Source organism: Cricetulus griseus, assembly GCF_003668045.3.
Source record: "Cricetulus griseus strain 17A/GY chromosome 1 unlocalized genomic scaffold, alternate assembly CriGri-PICRH-1.0 chr1_1, whole genome shotgun sequence".
Taxonomy (NCBI): Eukaryota; Metazoa; Chordata; class Mammalia; order Rodentia; family Cricetidae; genus Cricetulus; species Cricetulus griseus.
This window is the reverse complement of record NW_023276807.1, coordinates 101,819,362-101,835,910: the sequence shown is the minus strand read 5'-3', so window position 1 is coordinate 101,835,910 and position 16,549 is coordinate 101,819,362. Positions and strand designations below refer to the sequence as shown.

The window sequence follows — 16,549 nt, the reverse complement described above, 5'->3', positions numbered from 1 at the left end:
GTGTGTGTGGGCACACACACGAGCACATATGTTCAGATGGGACAACTTTCCAGTGTTAGTGCTTTCACTATGTGGGTTCACGGAGATCAGACTCAGGTGGACACACCTGATAACAAGTACCTTAACCCACGAAGCCATCTCACCAGCACTGAAAATGCAGGTCTTTGATCCCATTTTAGTATAAAGTATCAGTCAAATATATTCTTCATATATATATATATATATATAATTTTTAAATTTAATTTTTATATGTATGGGTGTTTTACCTGCACATATGTCACAACTTGCATGCCTGGTGCCCTCAGAGGCCAAAGATGGGATGGGATTTTCTGGCACTGAAATTATAGACAGTTGTGACTCACCATGTGGGTGCTGGGAATGAATCTGGGTCCTCTGGAAGAGCAACTAGTGCTCTTAACCATTTAGCCATCTCTCCAGCCTTTGTTTTTTCTTTGATTATAATAGTGTTTTTAGTTTTGCTCATTTAATAAAAAAAGATGTATACAGTGTATTTATTCCATGTTTCCAAAATAATAGAAAACAACTTCAAGTTGTGTATTGTCATTGTATGGGATTACTGTGTTACATAAGACTTTTTAAACAAAACATGATCTATGTAGCCTAGGCTGGCCTGGAATCAGAAGTGCTGGGATTCCAGCATTATTTTGAAACAATTTACCTCATACCTTTGAATTACAACACTCAATTCTATACCAATAGTATGCTGTGTTTCCTTTTTAATACTTTTGAAAACCACAACAAAGGGAGATGTCACTCTTCTAATACCAAACTTGTGACTTGCAGGTTCTTTTTAGTGGGTGGTTTTGCTGTAACTGAATTTAAATGACTACACAGAAATAATCTCAAACACTAATTAGCAAATCCTTCTCCTATGTCAAATACCTGGTGAAGACTGCTTAGCAGAAGGAAAATTGGGGCTTCCTTCCTTCAGTGTTCGCACCCTAGTTCAGCCATTTTTCTAGGGCTTTAAAAAGGCAAAAAAAAAGATGTCAAGAAAAAAAATGGTTTTCGACGTCACTGATGTAGAAATACTGGGTTTCCTATCATACAACTTGTGAGCCCTTTTCCTATTAATGTGCCCTTAACAATTGCTCAACGTCGCTGACCTCTTTAAAATGAGAGTAATAACCCAAGGGCTGGCTGCGGGTCTCCAAGCAAGCGCTTAGAAAAGTGTCAGGTAACACTGAAAAATCGTTTCCCCCTCACAACTGAAAAAAACAGGAGCAAGCACCTTCTCACCAGGATTCTAGATTAACAGCTTTCTGTATTTCTAGGACAGTCCTTTGCCCTCTAGCGCCCCAAGCAGCAAGCACAGCAGTGAGGTGAGAATGGAACGACGCCTGGCTCCAGAGGATTCAACGCCTTTCTGGCCTGCGCGGGCGCTCGCATACAGGTGCCATGCACACACAGAACACAGGGAGACTCAGGTTTTTGAGGTACGGGAGCTGCAAACCCCACCAGCCTCCTGCGCATGCCAAACACATGCGCCAGCCACCAGGCGCAGTACACAGACTTCCGGGCCCAGCCCTTCCCGTTCCTGATTGGTCCGGTGACGACATGGGCGTGCGCCCGAGAGCGGAAAGGGGCGTGTCCACCTAGGAGGAGGCGAGATGGCGGCGTCTGTGTGTCGTCCGTATGTTCGCTCGCTGCCTGGAGTCATGCCCTGGCGGAGCAGGTACGGCCTGGCGGGAGGCTGCTGGGGCGGGGGCCAGCCCGTACCAAGCCAGGCTCTGGGGAGAGGAGGAACCATTTATCGTCGCGGGCTCGCCGCGAATAGGTCTGACAGAAATGACACGGAGCCACCTTTACCTCGGCTCAAGAGCTGGCGCTGCAGCCACCGCGTGGACTGTGAAATGAATTCGGGTCTGGCCTAAAGGCTCTCCTGGTCCTTTCCAGCTAGGTGGAAGTGCACTTGGATAACAAAACTGATGCTATGCTGTCTGCTGGTTGCTAGAGTGGAAGCAAAGCTGAACACCGGTTCTCAGGTGTTTGCATTCCTGGCAGGATGGTATGATCCGAAAGAGCACAGCACTGCCAAAAGACTTTCACTTGGGGTTCTAAAGCGTTGAGGCAAAAGAATTAGATTTGGTTATCTGAAAAGTCTGTTGTGGAATTGTGGTCCTTACCCTGTTGGCCCCAAACGTCTTTGTTCCTTAAGTCGCTAGGCCGCTACAGGTGGAAAAGACCTGAGGGATCTTGTAAATGCCATTTGTTTTTTGGTTTTTTTTTTTTGTTTTTTTTTTTGTTTTTTTTTTTGTCTGTTTGAGACAGAGTTTCGTTATGTAACCCAGAATCACAGCAATCCTCCTGTCTCAGCCTCCCAAATGCTTTCCAAATGCCGGAATTACAAGCATGAGCAGGCAGTTTATTCTTTTTTGGGGGTTGGAGGGGACGTGGGGGAGAGTGAGTTCTTTGCCTAGGGAGGAAAGAAGAAAGATAGTTCTTTTCTTGGCTGAGTCAGTCACTTTGTAGTCAGCCCAGATTTGCATACGTGTGATTGCAGGTGTCCATAGGGCCCTCAAGCTCAAGAATGTCCTAGAACTACATGGCTGTATAGGTTGTGAGCCACCTGACATGGATGCTAGGAACCAAACTCTGGCCTTCTAAACTGCTGAGCTATCTCTACAGCCCCACATTGCTCAGTCTTTTTTGTTTGTTTGTTTGGTTTTGTTTTGTTAATGTATGTGTATGGATGTTTGCCAGCATGTGTGCCTTTGTACCCATGTTTGTGCCAGGTGAAGAGGACATTTAATCCACTGGAACTGTAATTATAGGTCATTGTGAGCTGTCACTGGGTGTTGGGCATTGATCCCAGGTCCTCTGGAAAAGCAGCTAGTGCTATTAATCACTGAGCCATCTCTTCAGCCTTTGCTAAATTTTAAATGATGGTGAAAAGTATGCACCTCACTCACCATTAAAAAATGGAAGGAAAAAAAAAAAGCCATACTTTAGTGCCAGTGTTAGATAGGCAAGACTGAAATTTGGTGCAAGAGTGGAAAGTGATGAGTAACAGTTATCAAATTTGTTATATATTAAGATAGAAACTATGTACACAAAAGATAACATTTTTCTAAGTTTTAAGTAAAGTGCTATCTAGTTGTAAGAAGGAGATGAAAGCTCCATGTTGGAAGCAAGTCTTCCTTTTTTTAAAAATTAATTTTTATGTGTTGAGGTATTTTGCCTACAAGTATGTCTGTGTACCATGTGCCTACATGGTGACCACAGAAGCGACTGGAGTTACCCAGGATGGTGAGCTACCATGAGAGTGCTAGTAATCAAACCCAGGTCCTCTGGAAGAACAGCCAGTGCTCCTAACTGCTGGGCCATCTCTCCAGCCCCAAAGTTTTTCAGTAAGTGCGTGATGTTTGATAACAGGAGAGCAACATCTTGGATTATAATTTAGTGTCATACATGTTTCCTAAACATATTTGATGAGAGTGGGTAGGGAGGTAACTCGTCCTTAGAAGTCTCATGGAAAGCTGAATTAAGTAGTACTCATCTGTAATCCCAGCTCACCTATATTGAGATGGGAGGTGGATACAGGAGAACTCTAGGAGCTCAGGGACTAATGCAACAGACTGTGCCTCAACAAGGTGCAATCAAGAACCAATTCCCAAAAGTTGCCCTCTGAGTTCCACTTATGTTCATGGTGTGAATTTGTTCTCTGTCTCTCACACACATGAGGCTGGTACTAGTTTGGTGGCTAACACTCATAATCCAAATACTTGTGAAGTGGAGGCAGGAAGTTCTGAAATTCAAGGCTATCCTTAGCTATATTGGGAGTTATGGGCTAGCCTGGGTATTTTGAGGATGTGTCTCAAACATTAATAACCCCATCTGCCAAAAAGTTGGTTTGACTGGAATATTTAGTAAAGATAGAGATTAGCAGTTACTCACCAATCTTCTGCTAGTTTCAGATTCAGAAGGAGGTATAGGTTGGGGCTCTGACAGCTGTAGTTTTTACAAGCATTCCAAGTTGTAAGTTCAGGCAAATCTAGACAGTTTAATGGACAAGGGGAATATTTTACTAAACATTCTAATACCAGGTAGAATGTGGGATAAAGCTTTTGAGAAACCTGCCAGTTCAGCTTTACAATTCTCCTAGCTTTTTAAAGTAGGAGAGAGAAGTGAGGACTATAGTTAAAGTGTTAGCACCCATGGTGGCGATATTAAAAACTTGTTATGGGGATGGAGAGGTTGCTCAGTGGCTAAGGACACTTGCTGCTCTTTCAGAGGACCAGGGTTACATTCATAGCACACACATGGTCACTCACAACCATCTGTAACTCCAATTGCAGGGCATCAGAAACTCTCTTCTGGCCTCCATGGGCACCGAATATATATGGAGCACAGACATGTGCACATACACAGAGGATCTTGGCAGTTTTCTGTAAAAATTAAAGATCTTCAAACACCTGTCTCTAAGCAAAGTGTGTTGCTCACTAGGCTGTCTTTAAATTTTTGTGGAAATAAAACTAAAGAAAAACCTTTTTGGTTTTTTGTTTTTTCTTTTTTGAGATAGGCTTTCTCTGTGAAATAGTCCTGGCTGTCCTGGAACTGACTCTGTAGACCTGGCTGGCCTCAAACTCACACTAAAGGCAAGCAACATTACCCACCAGCCAAGAAAGAAACTTTTTAAAAGTTTTGTTTGTTTGTTTTGCTTTGCTTTTTTTGTTAATGGGGCTGGAGAGATGGCTCAGCCCTTAAGAGCACTTATTAGAGAGGATTTGGATTGGGTTCCCAGCACCTACCTGCTAACTCCAGTTCCAAGGGATCTGATGCCCCCCCTTCTCTCCTTTGTGGGCACTGTACACATGTGGTACGAATACATACAGGCAAAAAATAATATAAAAACATTTACAACTAGAAACAGACAAGCCAGGGTGGACATTGGTAACTGAAAGTTGATATAGTCAGTAATAACTTGAATATCACTAATTGTAATAATTGAATTTTTTAAAAGATGTCTTGGGCTACAGAGTTACCTCAATGGTTAAGAACACTGGCTGTGCCAGGTGGTGGGGGTGTATACCTTTAATCCCAGCACTGGAGAGGCAGAGGCAAATGGATCTTTGAGTTCAAGACAAGCCTGGTCTACAGAGCAAGTTCCATATTGGTCAGGGCTACACAGAGAAGCCCTGTCTGGAAACCTGCCCTCCAAAAACAAACAAAACAAACAAACAAAAAGACACTGGCTGCTCTTGCAGAAGACCCAGTTTCAATTCCTAGACACACATCAGGGCAGCTCACCATCTGTAATTCCAGTTCCAAGGATTCCGTTGCCCACTTTTAAGCTATTCAGGAACAATCCATGCAGGTGGTACATACATATATGCAGGCAAAACACTCATTTAGGTAAATCTTAAAAGATGTTTTTAATGTTATTTACCTTTTGTATTAGTAACCATATATGTAAGTAAGTGGCAGGCCTTGGACTAAGGGTTTTACATAGTTGCCTTAGTGCTAATGAGGTGGGCTCTGATTTTATAAGTGAGGGAATTGATTGCACAGGTTTTGGGCCAAAGCCAAATGCTTAATCTCATTTTGATTTTAGTTTTGTGAAAGGATCTCATTCTATTCCCCAAGCTGGTCCTCCAACCTCAGCCTTCCAAGTGCTGGGATTACGTTAAGTGTGTGTCACCACACATGGCTTTAATAGCCTGCTTGATTCATACCCTTGATTCTTTCTGATTGAGTTCATCTGTTCTTCTTCTCTCTGGGCCTTAATCTTTTTTTTTTTTTTTTCTAAAACATTTATTTAATGTTTATGGTGTTTTTGCCCTCGTGTATGTCTGTGCACCACATGACTGGTACCCATGGAATCCAGAAAAGGTCATTGAATTCCTTGGCACTGCAGTGAGACAGTTGATTTTGAACTACCACATGGAATGCCTTCAATACCAATCTTTATTGTTTGACTCTTGGTTCTCTATTTTCTGTTTGCCACAGACACAATGGTCTTTTCAAAGCATAAACAAGACCAGTACCTCTGTCGTGCTCCCATCTCAGGCCTGTTTCCCTCTCCTCCTTACTCAGTCTTCTTGCTACTCTGTATGCACCATCTCTGTCTTAGGCATTTGCTGTCTGTTTTACCCACCATGTGGATCACACCCTGTCTTAGTGAAACACTTCCACCGTAGCCAGCTTTGGACTGGACTCTCCCCAGTCCATCACTAATTAAGAAAATGCCCTACAGCTTGGCTGCAGTCTAATCCTTTTTGTTGTTTTGGCTTTTTTTTTTTGAGAGAGAGAGAGAGAGAGAGAGGGTTTCTCTGTGTAGCCTTGGCTGACCTAGAACTAGCTTTGTAGACCAGGCTGGCCTTGAACTCACAGAGATCTGCCTATCTCTACCTCCCAAGTGTTGGCACTAAAGGCATGTGCCACTACCACCTGACTAAAAGTTCGGTTTCAATTGTGGACTCCTGTAAAATCAAAAATAAGTTAAATACTTTCTTACTTCAAGAGGGAAGAACCAGGGCACAGTCACAATCTGAATAAAGCAAAACCAAATTCCAACAGTGTAAATAACTCAATGTCCAATGTTTGGGATTCACTCACCATCTTCTGGGCTCCTCCAAGGGGTCTGGGTCACTTCTACAGATCTGCCCTCAGCAGCACACACAGCTTGTTTTTGTTTTGTTTTTTAAAGATTGATTTTATTTATTATGTATACAGTGTTGTGTCTGCATGTTTGCCTACAGGCCAGAAGAGGGCACCAGATCTCATTACAGATGGTTGTGAACCACCATGTGGTTACTGGGAATTGAACTCAGGACCTCTGGAAGAACAGTCACTGCTCTTAACTGCTGAGCCATCTCTCTAGCTCCCCACTCCCCCAATTTGGGCAGTGGTTCAAGACAGGGTTTCTCTGTATTGTTTTGGACCCTGTCCTGGAACTTGTTCTGTAGACCAGGCTGGCTTCGAACTCACAGAGATCCTCCTGCCTCTGCCTCCCGAGTGCTGGGATTAAAGGCATGAGCCACCAACGCTTGGTTTTTAGTCTCCAGTGGCTTTACATCACTGCTGCTGTTCTTAATGGTCATCCTATGGCTCTGACAACTCACCAGTAGCCTCTCTTGGGCTCTCCAGGGACCCTAGGCCTGCCACACAGTGCTAAGCTTCAGTTGCTTTCCATGACCCTTTATGCCTTCAAAACCAGTACCACCTGGGTGACTCTTACACTACCAAGTTCAGCTGCCCACAGGAGTTACGACCTCAGATGCTTCCAGAACACAGCTTCATTGTGCTGATCCTGAGGAAACCATTTCCAGAACACTTTACCTCAATGGTGCTGGTCTCTTCTGAACCACCGCTAATTTCTTAGTTCTAGATAACCAGCATCAGCTGGCCCAATAACGAAAAGGTTTCACTTCAGTGGTGCTGGTCTCATGTTAATCATGGCTGACTAAGATGGCAGCTCTCTTCAGCCCCACCTTATTTGAATAACATAATCTTAATTCAAAATAGCAAGTGGCCCTGATAGTCTTTAAATTTCCCTCTGAAACCCACAAGCCAGGCCTCTGTTGTTTGTACTACCTAGCATTCTATCTCCCAAGCTCCTACAGAACACTGAGCTCTCAACACTCTGTTTTTTTTTTTTTTTTTTTTTTTTTAAGCTCAAAGTTCCAAAGTCCTTCCATAATCTCCCCAAAAGATAGTCAGGTCTGTCACATCAATAACCCACTATGCTGGTACCATAGTGTCTTAGTTAGAGTTTCTAACACCATGACCAAAGCAACTTGGGGAGGAAAGGGTTTATTTGGCTTATGCTTCCATCTGATAGTTCTTCATCATAAGCAGGGAGGGCAGGAACTCACACAGGGCAGGAATCTGGAGTCAGGAGTTGATACAGAAGCCATGAATAGGTGCTACTTACTGACTAGCTTCTCATGGCTTGCATGGTCTGCCTCCTTTCTCTCTCTCTCTCTCTTTCTTTCTTTCTTTCCTTTCTTTTTTCAAGACAGGGTTTCTTTGTGTAGCTTTGAAGACTGTCTTGGAACTTGATCTGTAGACCAGGCTGGCCTGGAACTCACAGAGATCCTCCTGCCTCTGCCTCCCTAGTGCTGGGATTAAAGGCATGAGCCACCAATGCCTGACCCACAGTCTGCTTTCTTATAGAACCCAGGACCACCAGCTCAGGGGTTTGTCCCACCCACAAAGAACTAGGCCCTCCCCACATCAATCACTAAGTAAGAAACTGCCCTAGGTGTTTGAGAGATTGTTTGTTGGTGAAGAACACTGTCTACTCTCCAATTCCCAGCACCCACACAACAGCTCACAACCCTCTGTAACTAGTTTGAGGGAATCTAATAATCCAATTCTTGGCTCTGAGAGTATCAGGCACAGACAAACATGCAGGCAAAATATCCATATATATAACATTAAAAAATAAATAAAAAGCTGGGCCTGGTGGCTCACTCCTTTAATCCTAGCACTTGGGAGGTGGGAAAGCAGAGGTAGGCTGATTCTGTGAGTCTGAAGACAACCTGTTCTACATGAGTCGTAGAACAGCCAGGGCTACATATGATAGCCTGTCTTTTTTGTCTTTTTTTTTTTAAGGAATTATGTGGGATAAGGCAATGACTCAGTAAGACAAGTTCTAACTGCCTGTCTTAGTCACTGTTCTATTGCTATGAAGAGACACCATGACAAATGCAACATTTATAAAGGGAATCATTTAACTGAGGGCTTACTTAGAGTTTCAGTTACTCAGTTATCATCATGACAGGAAACAGACAGGCATGGTGCTGTAGCAGTAGATGAGAGCTTTATATCCTAATCCATAGACAGAGAAAGAGACACTGGACCTGTCCTGGGCTTTTGAAATCTCAAAACACATCCTCAGTGACACACTTCCTCCAACAAGGCCACACCTCCTACTCTTTACTTATGGTTCACCAAAAACTGGGGACTAAGTGTGCAAATACATTAGCTTATGGGGGCCATTGTCACTGAAACCACCACATTGCTCAGGCATGAGGATCTGGGTTTAGATTCCTAGCACTCAAAAAGTTGGACATGACTCTGCCCAGTGCTGAGGGCAGAGACAGGGGTACTCGGGCTTGCTGGTTGCCAGCCTCACTTTGGATTTAGTGAGAGATCCTGTCTCAAAGGAGTAAGGCAGAGTGACAAATGGAGCAGGGCACCAATATCCTTCTCTTCTGCACATACATGCAGGGTGCCCTTGGGTGTTTGTGGTGAACAAGAGTACCCTTTGTGATGGGTAAACCTGGAGTATTTTCTGATTTTTCTTGTAAAGCCCTTTGAGTAATTCTCATTACTGGGACATAAATGTTCAGAAAACCTGGAGGTGCAACCAGCCCAGTTGTATGTGGTGATAGTTTAAGATACCTCTGAGGTGGGAGCAGGTGGATCACTTGTACCTGCTATTCCTCACGTGTTGCTACAAAGGAGGCTTGGAAATGTAGGCTAGCAGGTGTCTAGAAGTGAAAGTAGATTTGTAAACATCTGGTCTGCTGTAACACAGGTAGAAAACTCTTACTACTCCAGGTTAGGAAATCTGTTTAGAACAAATTCAGTTTTAGATGAGTCAGAGTAGGGGTTGTGGGGAGATGGTTTCAAATCTAGACCTCGGGGTCTCTGGAGGGGCAATTGAACACTAAGAAATAGTGAGTGGCTCTTTAAAACCATGTGCCTGGGAGCAGTTCCAAGGAGAGAGAGTGGGTAGGGAGAAAAGGTCTGTACCTGGACATGGCCACATTTCAAAGTTGGAAAGCAAAAGAAAATCTGCAAAGAAGACTGACAAAGTCCCAGAAAGTTAGAAGGAGCATGCTGCCAGGCCACGCCAGTGAGAGCAACTGTCTAAGATGAGGTGGTGCTCAGTTTTCCCAGGCTGAGAGTCCCTACCTCTCACATAGAAGAGGAGCCAGATCCATTACACCAGCCACATCAGCACCACGTGGAGAGTGTTTTCAAGTCAAGTTTTTTTGAGAAAAAAAACAAAAAACAAAAAACTGAAACCTGATAATATTTGTAAAATGTTTATAGAACTTAATGACTAAATATCCATAAGGCAAATAGGTACAAAAGTCATAAATGCATTTCTGTTTTTCACAAAAAGTCAATTTAGATGTTTATAATCATGCAAGTTACCACTTTAATATTATAAAGTGCTCCAAATAAGAAGCATTTACTGACAAAGGTGTAGTTTCTTTATATAGATTTCAGATCAATGTTTTGGAAACTGAAGCTGGGTATGATGGTGCATGCTTTTAATTGCATAACCCAGGAGGCAGAGGTCAGAGGATCTCTGTAAGTTCAAGACTAGCCTAGTCTAAGTGAGTTCTAGGCTAGTTAGGGCAACATCTTGAGACCCTGCTTCAAAAAAAAAAAAAAAAAGTTTATATGTGCACCAGGCGTTGGTGGCTCATGCCTTTAATCCCAGCACTAGGGAGGCAGAGGCAGGAGGATCTCTGTGAGTTCCAGGCCAGCCTGGTCTACAGATCGAGTTCCAGGACAGATTCCAAAGCAATACAGAGAAACACTGTCTCCAAAAACCAAAAACCAAATCAAACCAAAACAAAACAAAAAAACTTTATATGTGCATCATGTAAGTACCTGGTGCCCAAGGAGGCTAAAAACAGACAGACATTTCAGAAACTAGGGTGTTATCTAAATTGAAATTCAGAGAACTGGAAGATTGATCTTTGATGAGGGAATCTAGTTGCTAACTAGAAGTCAGGGCTCTGCTTGTCAGTGTAATCACTTATCACCACTGGGACATATTTGATTTCTCCTAGGGTAGTATTGTTTCTTAGATCATGCTACTCAGAAAGAATGGTCCTTTACATCTGCCTACTCTGTCACTACAGCTTTTCTGGCAAAGTAGCCACAAAAGACAGTTAAAACATTGTACATCAGAGCCACCATGTGCACAGACATAATCCCAACACTAGTGGGCAGACAGGAAAAGTGAACATTCAAGATCAGCCTGAGCTACATTCTCAAAACAATTCAAAGCCTGGCAGTGGTGACACACGCCTTTAATCCTAGCACTTGGGAAGCAGAGACAGGCAGATCTTTGTGAGTTCAAGGTTACAGACAGAGGTCTACAGAATAAGTTCCAGAACAGCCATGGCTACACAGAGAAAACCTGTCTCGAATAACTAAAAAACCCACGGGAAAATGGAAGGGAAGGAGGGAAAGAAAGAAAGAAAAAAGCATTCTAAACCAGTACAGCCAGTAAAACTAGCTCAGTGTTGTATGGTGTTGGCCACTCCTCCTCTTTCCTCAGTATAAATATTTAAAGCATTGAATTTTCAGCCCCTAACAGGCAGGTAGGTTCAAGGAGCAGGGCTCAGTATATACAGATCTGTGTGCAGCTCTTCTTTCATGTGCAGAAACACCTGCAGAAAAGTAAGGTTTTGAGACCTTTTTTCCTTGATTGTTATGATGTCATCATTAATGATGAAAAAACCTTTTGTTGTGTAGTAGTTCCAAACTTAGAAAAGTTAATAAAAAGTAGTGACTAGAAATCCCAGATACCATTACTCAAGATCCTGCAAACTCCATGTTTGTATTCTGTTTTCCTGTATGGATCCTAGTGTCTTCATTTCCTGTATGGACCCTTGTGCCTGCAGTAGAGCCTGGCTGACCCTATAATGTAACTGTTTCAGTGTCTCCTATGAGGACATTTCTTTCATTAATTGTGGTGTAGTGGTTAAAGCCATGAAACTCAAATTGATACAATATTGTAGGATCTCCAAATTGTGTTAATGTTGCCAAACTGGTCTTAGAGACCCACACCTGTGATCCCAGCACTCAGGAAATGGATGCAGGAGGACAAGAAGTTCGGGATTATCCTCAGTTACATAGTAAGTGTAACAGGAATAATAAAAACCCAGAGACAGATATTCTAGTTAAAGCTGAAGACCAGAGAAGGAAAGTAGCCAGCCACTAGCTATTACCTCTACCTCAGACCAAAATGTGCTATTCTGTCTCCACAAATCCTCAGACTCCCCTGAGGCTGCACTGAGCTCCTGCCTTATATTCCTCTCTAATGCTGGGATTAAAGGCATCATCCCAAGTGCTGGGATCACAGGTGTGAGCTCTGTTTCTGTTTTAGACTGATTCACTCTAATGTAGTCCAGGATGGCTTTGAACTCTCAGAGAATACACATAAGGCCAAAACCTTAGCTGCAGGATGAGTTGCCAATTAGCAGGGCTAGAAGAGATGGCTCAATAGTTAAGAGTGTACATGTTGCTTTTAGAGATAACCCAACGTTCAGTTCCCAGCACTTCTGTTGAGCCACTCCCAGCCGGCTGTAATGCATCTCCAGCTGGATCTGACACCTTCCCCTGGCTTCCACAGGTACCTGTACTCTTGTGCACATATTCACATAGACACACACACACACACACACACACACACACACACACACACACACACACACACACACGCACGCACAATTTTATTTTTGTAATGTGTCTTAGAGGCTTTTCATCTATGAGCTTATAATGGGCAGTGCATACTTTTATTGGGTCGTCTACAATGCATTTCTACATCATGTGAACAGTGTGCCTTTGTGGAGTCACTGTAAGTATCAAATGTCAGAACAGTCAACATTTCTTCAAGGAAAAATAAGTAGGTCAAATAAGCCAATTCTGTTACTAAATAGAATGGAAAACTTTATTTTTAATGATTGGTTTTTCTTGATTGTAGCTCCTGCCACTATGAATATACTGCCATGCACCATTTTCTGGGGTCCTTCCAGAAGCTGCCTTTTGAACCCTTTAACACAGGTAAGGAGTGATTGAAAGCGTTGCCAGCACACCATCTGTTAACTCAGCTGGAAGTTAACTGCAAGTTGGAAAAACAGGGTTGTTAGAACTAAATACCTGTAAAGCACTCCTGTAAGTCATGTCGCCTGGTGTGTAGTCATCACTGGAGCCTCAGTAACTATTGCATTATCTGAGTAGTACTCTGTTGTGAGACTGCCATTCATTGTTGGATATTTGTTTCTAGCTTTTTCTGCCACAGTCAGTCCTATAGTAATACCTCTATCATTTTCAGGATAACTCTCTGGGGGTAGAATTCCGGGGTCAGAGGGTCTCTGTAAGCTGAGCATGGTGGTCATACCTGTTATAATGCCTGCCTTCAGTAGGTTGAGACAGGAAGATAATAGGGTTGAAAGCAGCTTGAGCTATATATTGAGACTCTATAAAGAGTTTATTTATTTCACACTTTAGTATTTAGGCCAAATTGCTCTTCAGAGAGTCTGCTCCAGAGTATAAAGTACTATGGACTGGCACTTCCCCTCCCCCAGCACAGTGGAATGAGATCTTGGTGGTCTGATAAGATTATGTTGTCTTTGTTACCCAAATATCCTTTTGTTTATCATACTGAATGCTAGTTCTAATGGCCCAATAGTGTTCCGGGAATAAAATGAGGTGGTTGATGAAAACAACAGGAAGCCTGTTACAAACATGTAGTTAATGGGGACACTTGTGGCTCTTACTAATTAGTAACCTCATGCTGGAACATGCAGGGAGAGCCTCAGCAAGAAACCTCTAGTCTTCAGGGGCAGCCTCTGTGCTCACGGAGCCACAGTCAAAGGGAGAAATGACCATCTCTACTTACCAACCTCCTTTGCAAAAGTTTAAGAGCATATACTGCTCTTGCAGAGGACCTGGGTTCAGTTCCCAGTGCCCACTTTTGGACAGCTTACAGTCTATATGTCTTGATCAGACTGATTTTCTCTGCCAGTTAAAGAATTAAAAGGAAGAATTTCGAGCAAAATAGGTAGCAGCAGAGAAGTCTCACAAGCACCACAAACAGAACCAACAGCAGTTGAAGAAACGATTCACTGGTGGTGAGGAGCATGCAGCAGGCACACAGAGAAAAAAAAAAAGCTTCTCAAAGCAGAGGTGCAACTGGGGAAGCCACATAGTTCAGTCTCCTCTCAAGGGTGGGGCTTTCTAAGTCTCTTAACTGCTTCAAACCAACAAAGAATTAACGATAAAGCAGCAGCAATCAGAATGCCTCAGAGGCGTGATCTAAGGGACCGTTATAGAACCAATGGCAAAGATTTAAAACACTAGACAGCAATTTGGTGATAGTGTGTATCTGTGGAGCTTGTCATATAAGTGTGATAGCATCTATAACATTAAAAATGACACTTTTGGTAGTACTATAGTTCCTACTGAGAGCATAGTTAGAAAAATAGCTGGATAGGACTGGAGAGATGGCTCAGCACTTAAGAGTACTGACTGCTCTTCCAGAGGACCTGGGTTCAATTCCCAGCACCCACATGGTAGCTCACAACTGTCTATACCTCCATGATCTGACACCCTCACACAGACATACATGCAGGCAAACCACCAAAGCACATAAAATAAAAATAAATAAATTATTTTAAAAAATAGCTTGGGCAGTTTTGCCCTTAGGAAGAAAACAGGCAAGAAAGCCACCCAAAGAATCCTTGGCAGGTTGATTTCTTTGCCACCACCATCTACCATAGATATACTGTGGAACAGGCCATTCATCTAGTTAAAGAGTTCAAGGAGCTTTCAGCCAATTTAAGTTTAGAAGTCAACCATTGAGCTTCTTCTACTATAACCTCACAGGGGACATTAAAAGACAAGGCTAAGCCGGGCGGCGATGACGCACACCTTTAGTCCCAGCACTCAGGAGGCAGAGGCAGGTGGATCTCTGTGAGTTTGAGACCAACCTAGTCTACAAGAGCTAGTTCCAGGACAGCCTCCTAAGCCACAGAGAAACCCTGTCTCAAAAACCCCTCCCCTCAAAAAAGACAAGACTAATGAGGAAAGTTCCTCGACATCATAAGTAATATAAGTTTTGGTTAATAAGGTGAGGTAAATTGTGTATTTGGGGACTGTGCACCAGACCCTTTTTTCCAGACTCTTGTAGAAGCCATTACTGATAGTGCCTTACCAGCAAGCAATGCCTCTGCCCATGTGCCAGCTGTAATGTCCTGTGGAGGGGACAGTATGGGTCAAACCTGAGTGAAATCTAGGTTACACTTGTTGAAGTCACAACCAGACATCAACATCTAATTGACATTTTAAAAGAGAAATATCTTTTTTAATAGGATTATCCGGCAATGTCCCAGGCTCGTGGTTTTCATCGTTTGTTTTATTTGTTTGTTTCTGAAACAGGGTTTCTCTGTGTAGCTCTCGATATCCTGGAACTCACTCTGTAGACCAGGCTGACCTCCAGCTGAGGGGTTCACCTGTCTCTTCCTCCCGAGTGCTGGGATTATACCACCACTGTCCAGCCCATTTTGATATCTTGACTAATTCCCCAAACCTGTGAGTTTGACAGCAGCATATCTGGCAGGGAACACGATTGTTACACACCTGTGGTCTCAGTGTTTGGGAGGTGGAGGCAGGAGGAACAGGGAGTTCACAGCCAGGCAAAACTACATGTTGCCTTCTAGGCCAATCTAGATTACAAGAACCTGTCTTTTGTTTTTTGTCTTTTGTTTTGTTTTTTGTTTTCAAGACAGTGTTTCTCTGTGTAACAGCTCTGACTGCCCTGAATTGCGATTTGTAGACCAGACTGGCCTTGAACTCACAGAATTCTGCCTGCCTCTGCCCCCTGAGTGCTGGGATTAAAGGCTTGCACTTGAGATTCAGGGGCTCTGAAAAATCCAAAGGTTTGTCTGTCTCCACATAGTAACTATTTCCCTAAAAATGTCCTTCCTTCAGGCACCAGGATCAGTGACCAGACGAAGGCAACATTTCTATGGAGCCAGACCCTAGGTTAGTAGTATAGTTTTAGTACTTTCTCACAGGTTTCTAGTCATCAGACACACTCTCTTCCTTGTAAGAGAGAAGAAAATAAAATTACCAGTCCTATCCTGGGACAGGGGAAGGAACCAGCAGCAGCCTAACAGACACACATTTCATTCTTTTTGGTTTAGCCTGATTTCTAACCTTGATGAGTCAGTGTTCCTCAGAAGAAATCCTGGACAAATTCCCAAAGTGATACAGTCTAGGAGTCTTGATCAAGTTCAATTCTTCTGCCAGTTAAAAAATTAAAAGGAAGGAAAAATCTCAAGCACATTGAGTTGCTTTGGAGGAATCTCAGACTCTGCAGACAGGATCAGCAGTTGAAGAAAGTAGTTCACTGGGAGTGAGAACACACAGAAAATGATGATGCTCTGCAAAGCAGAGGGAACTTGGGGCACCTGAAAACCCAGTCTCTTCTCAAGGGATGGGTCTTTAATTCTCTGAGGAGATTTTCTCTCTTAATTTAGGGTTAGTTGTAATGATAAGTCTTTCCACCAAAGCCACCCGAGCCCTGCCCCACGTGGGTGCTTTCTGCCAGGCCGCCCAAGTTCTGCCCACCACCATGTTAAGGTCCCAAGTAACACACAGAGACTTAGTTACAAATGCTGCTTGGCCAATGACTAGGATTTCTAATCTGCTAGCTCAGTCTTAATTATCAACCATAATCATAAGACTTACCTTATAGTGGACACAGGCAGAATGCGTCCTGTCTTCCTGGTGGTCACATGGCGACTCCAGAGCAGAGAGCAGGAGG

At 43.2% G+C, this 16,549-nt stretch overlaps 1 protein-coding gene and 1 long non-coding RNA gene across 3 annotated transcripts in view; one reads left to right on the top strand and one right to left on the bottom strand.

Annotated features, from left to right (window-relative positions):
• Positions 1-1,553: 1,553 nt before the first annotated feature.
• Pisd (phosphatidylserine decarboxylase) overlaps positions 1,554-16,549 on the top strand; it is a 44,572-nt gene continuing 29,576 nt past the window's right edge. The window contains exons 1-3 of one of the 2 annotated variants that reach the window (XM_027387247.2): positions 1,554-1,696; positions 12,704-12,783; positions 15,712-15,765. In XM_027387247.2, coding sequence (XP_027243048.1) covers positions 1,632-1,696; positions 12,704-12,783; positions 15,712-15,765 — 199 coding nt within the window. In that variant the 5' untranslated portion in view covers positions 1,554-1,631. The remainder of the gene's footprint in view (positions 1,697-12,703; positions 12,784-15,711; positions 15,766-16,549) is intronic. The other variant, XM_027387248.2, reaches the window with a different exon arrangement.
• On the bottom strand, positions 12,536-16,531 carry LOC103161182. The gene is made up of 3 exons (XR_003479501.2): positions 16,474-16,531; positions 15,940-16,132; positions 12,536-12,841 (listed from the first exon to the last, which is right to left on the bottom strand). It is a non-coding gene; the product is annotated as an uncharacterized LOC103161182 (long non-coding RNA).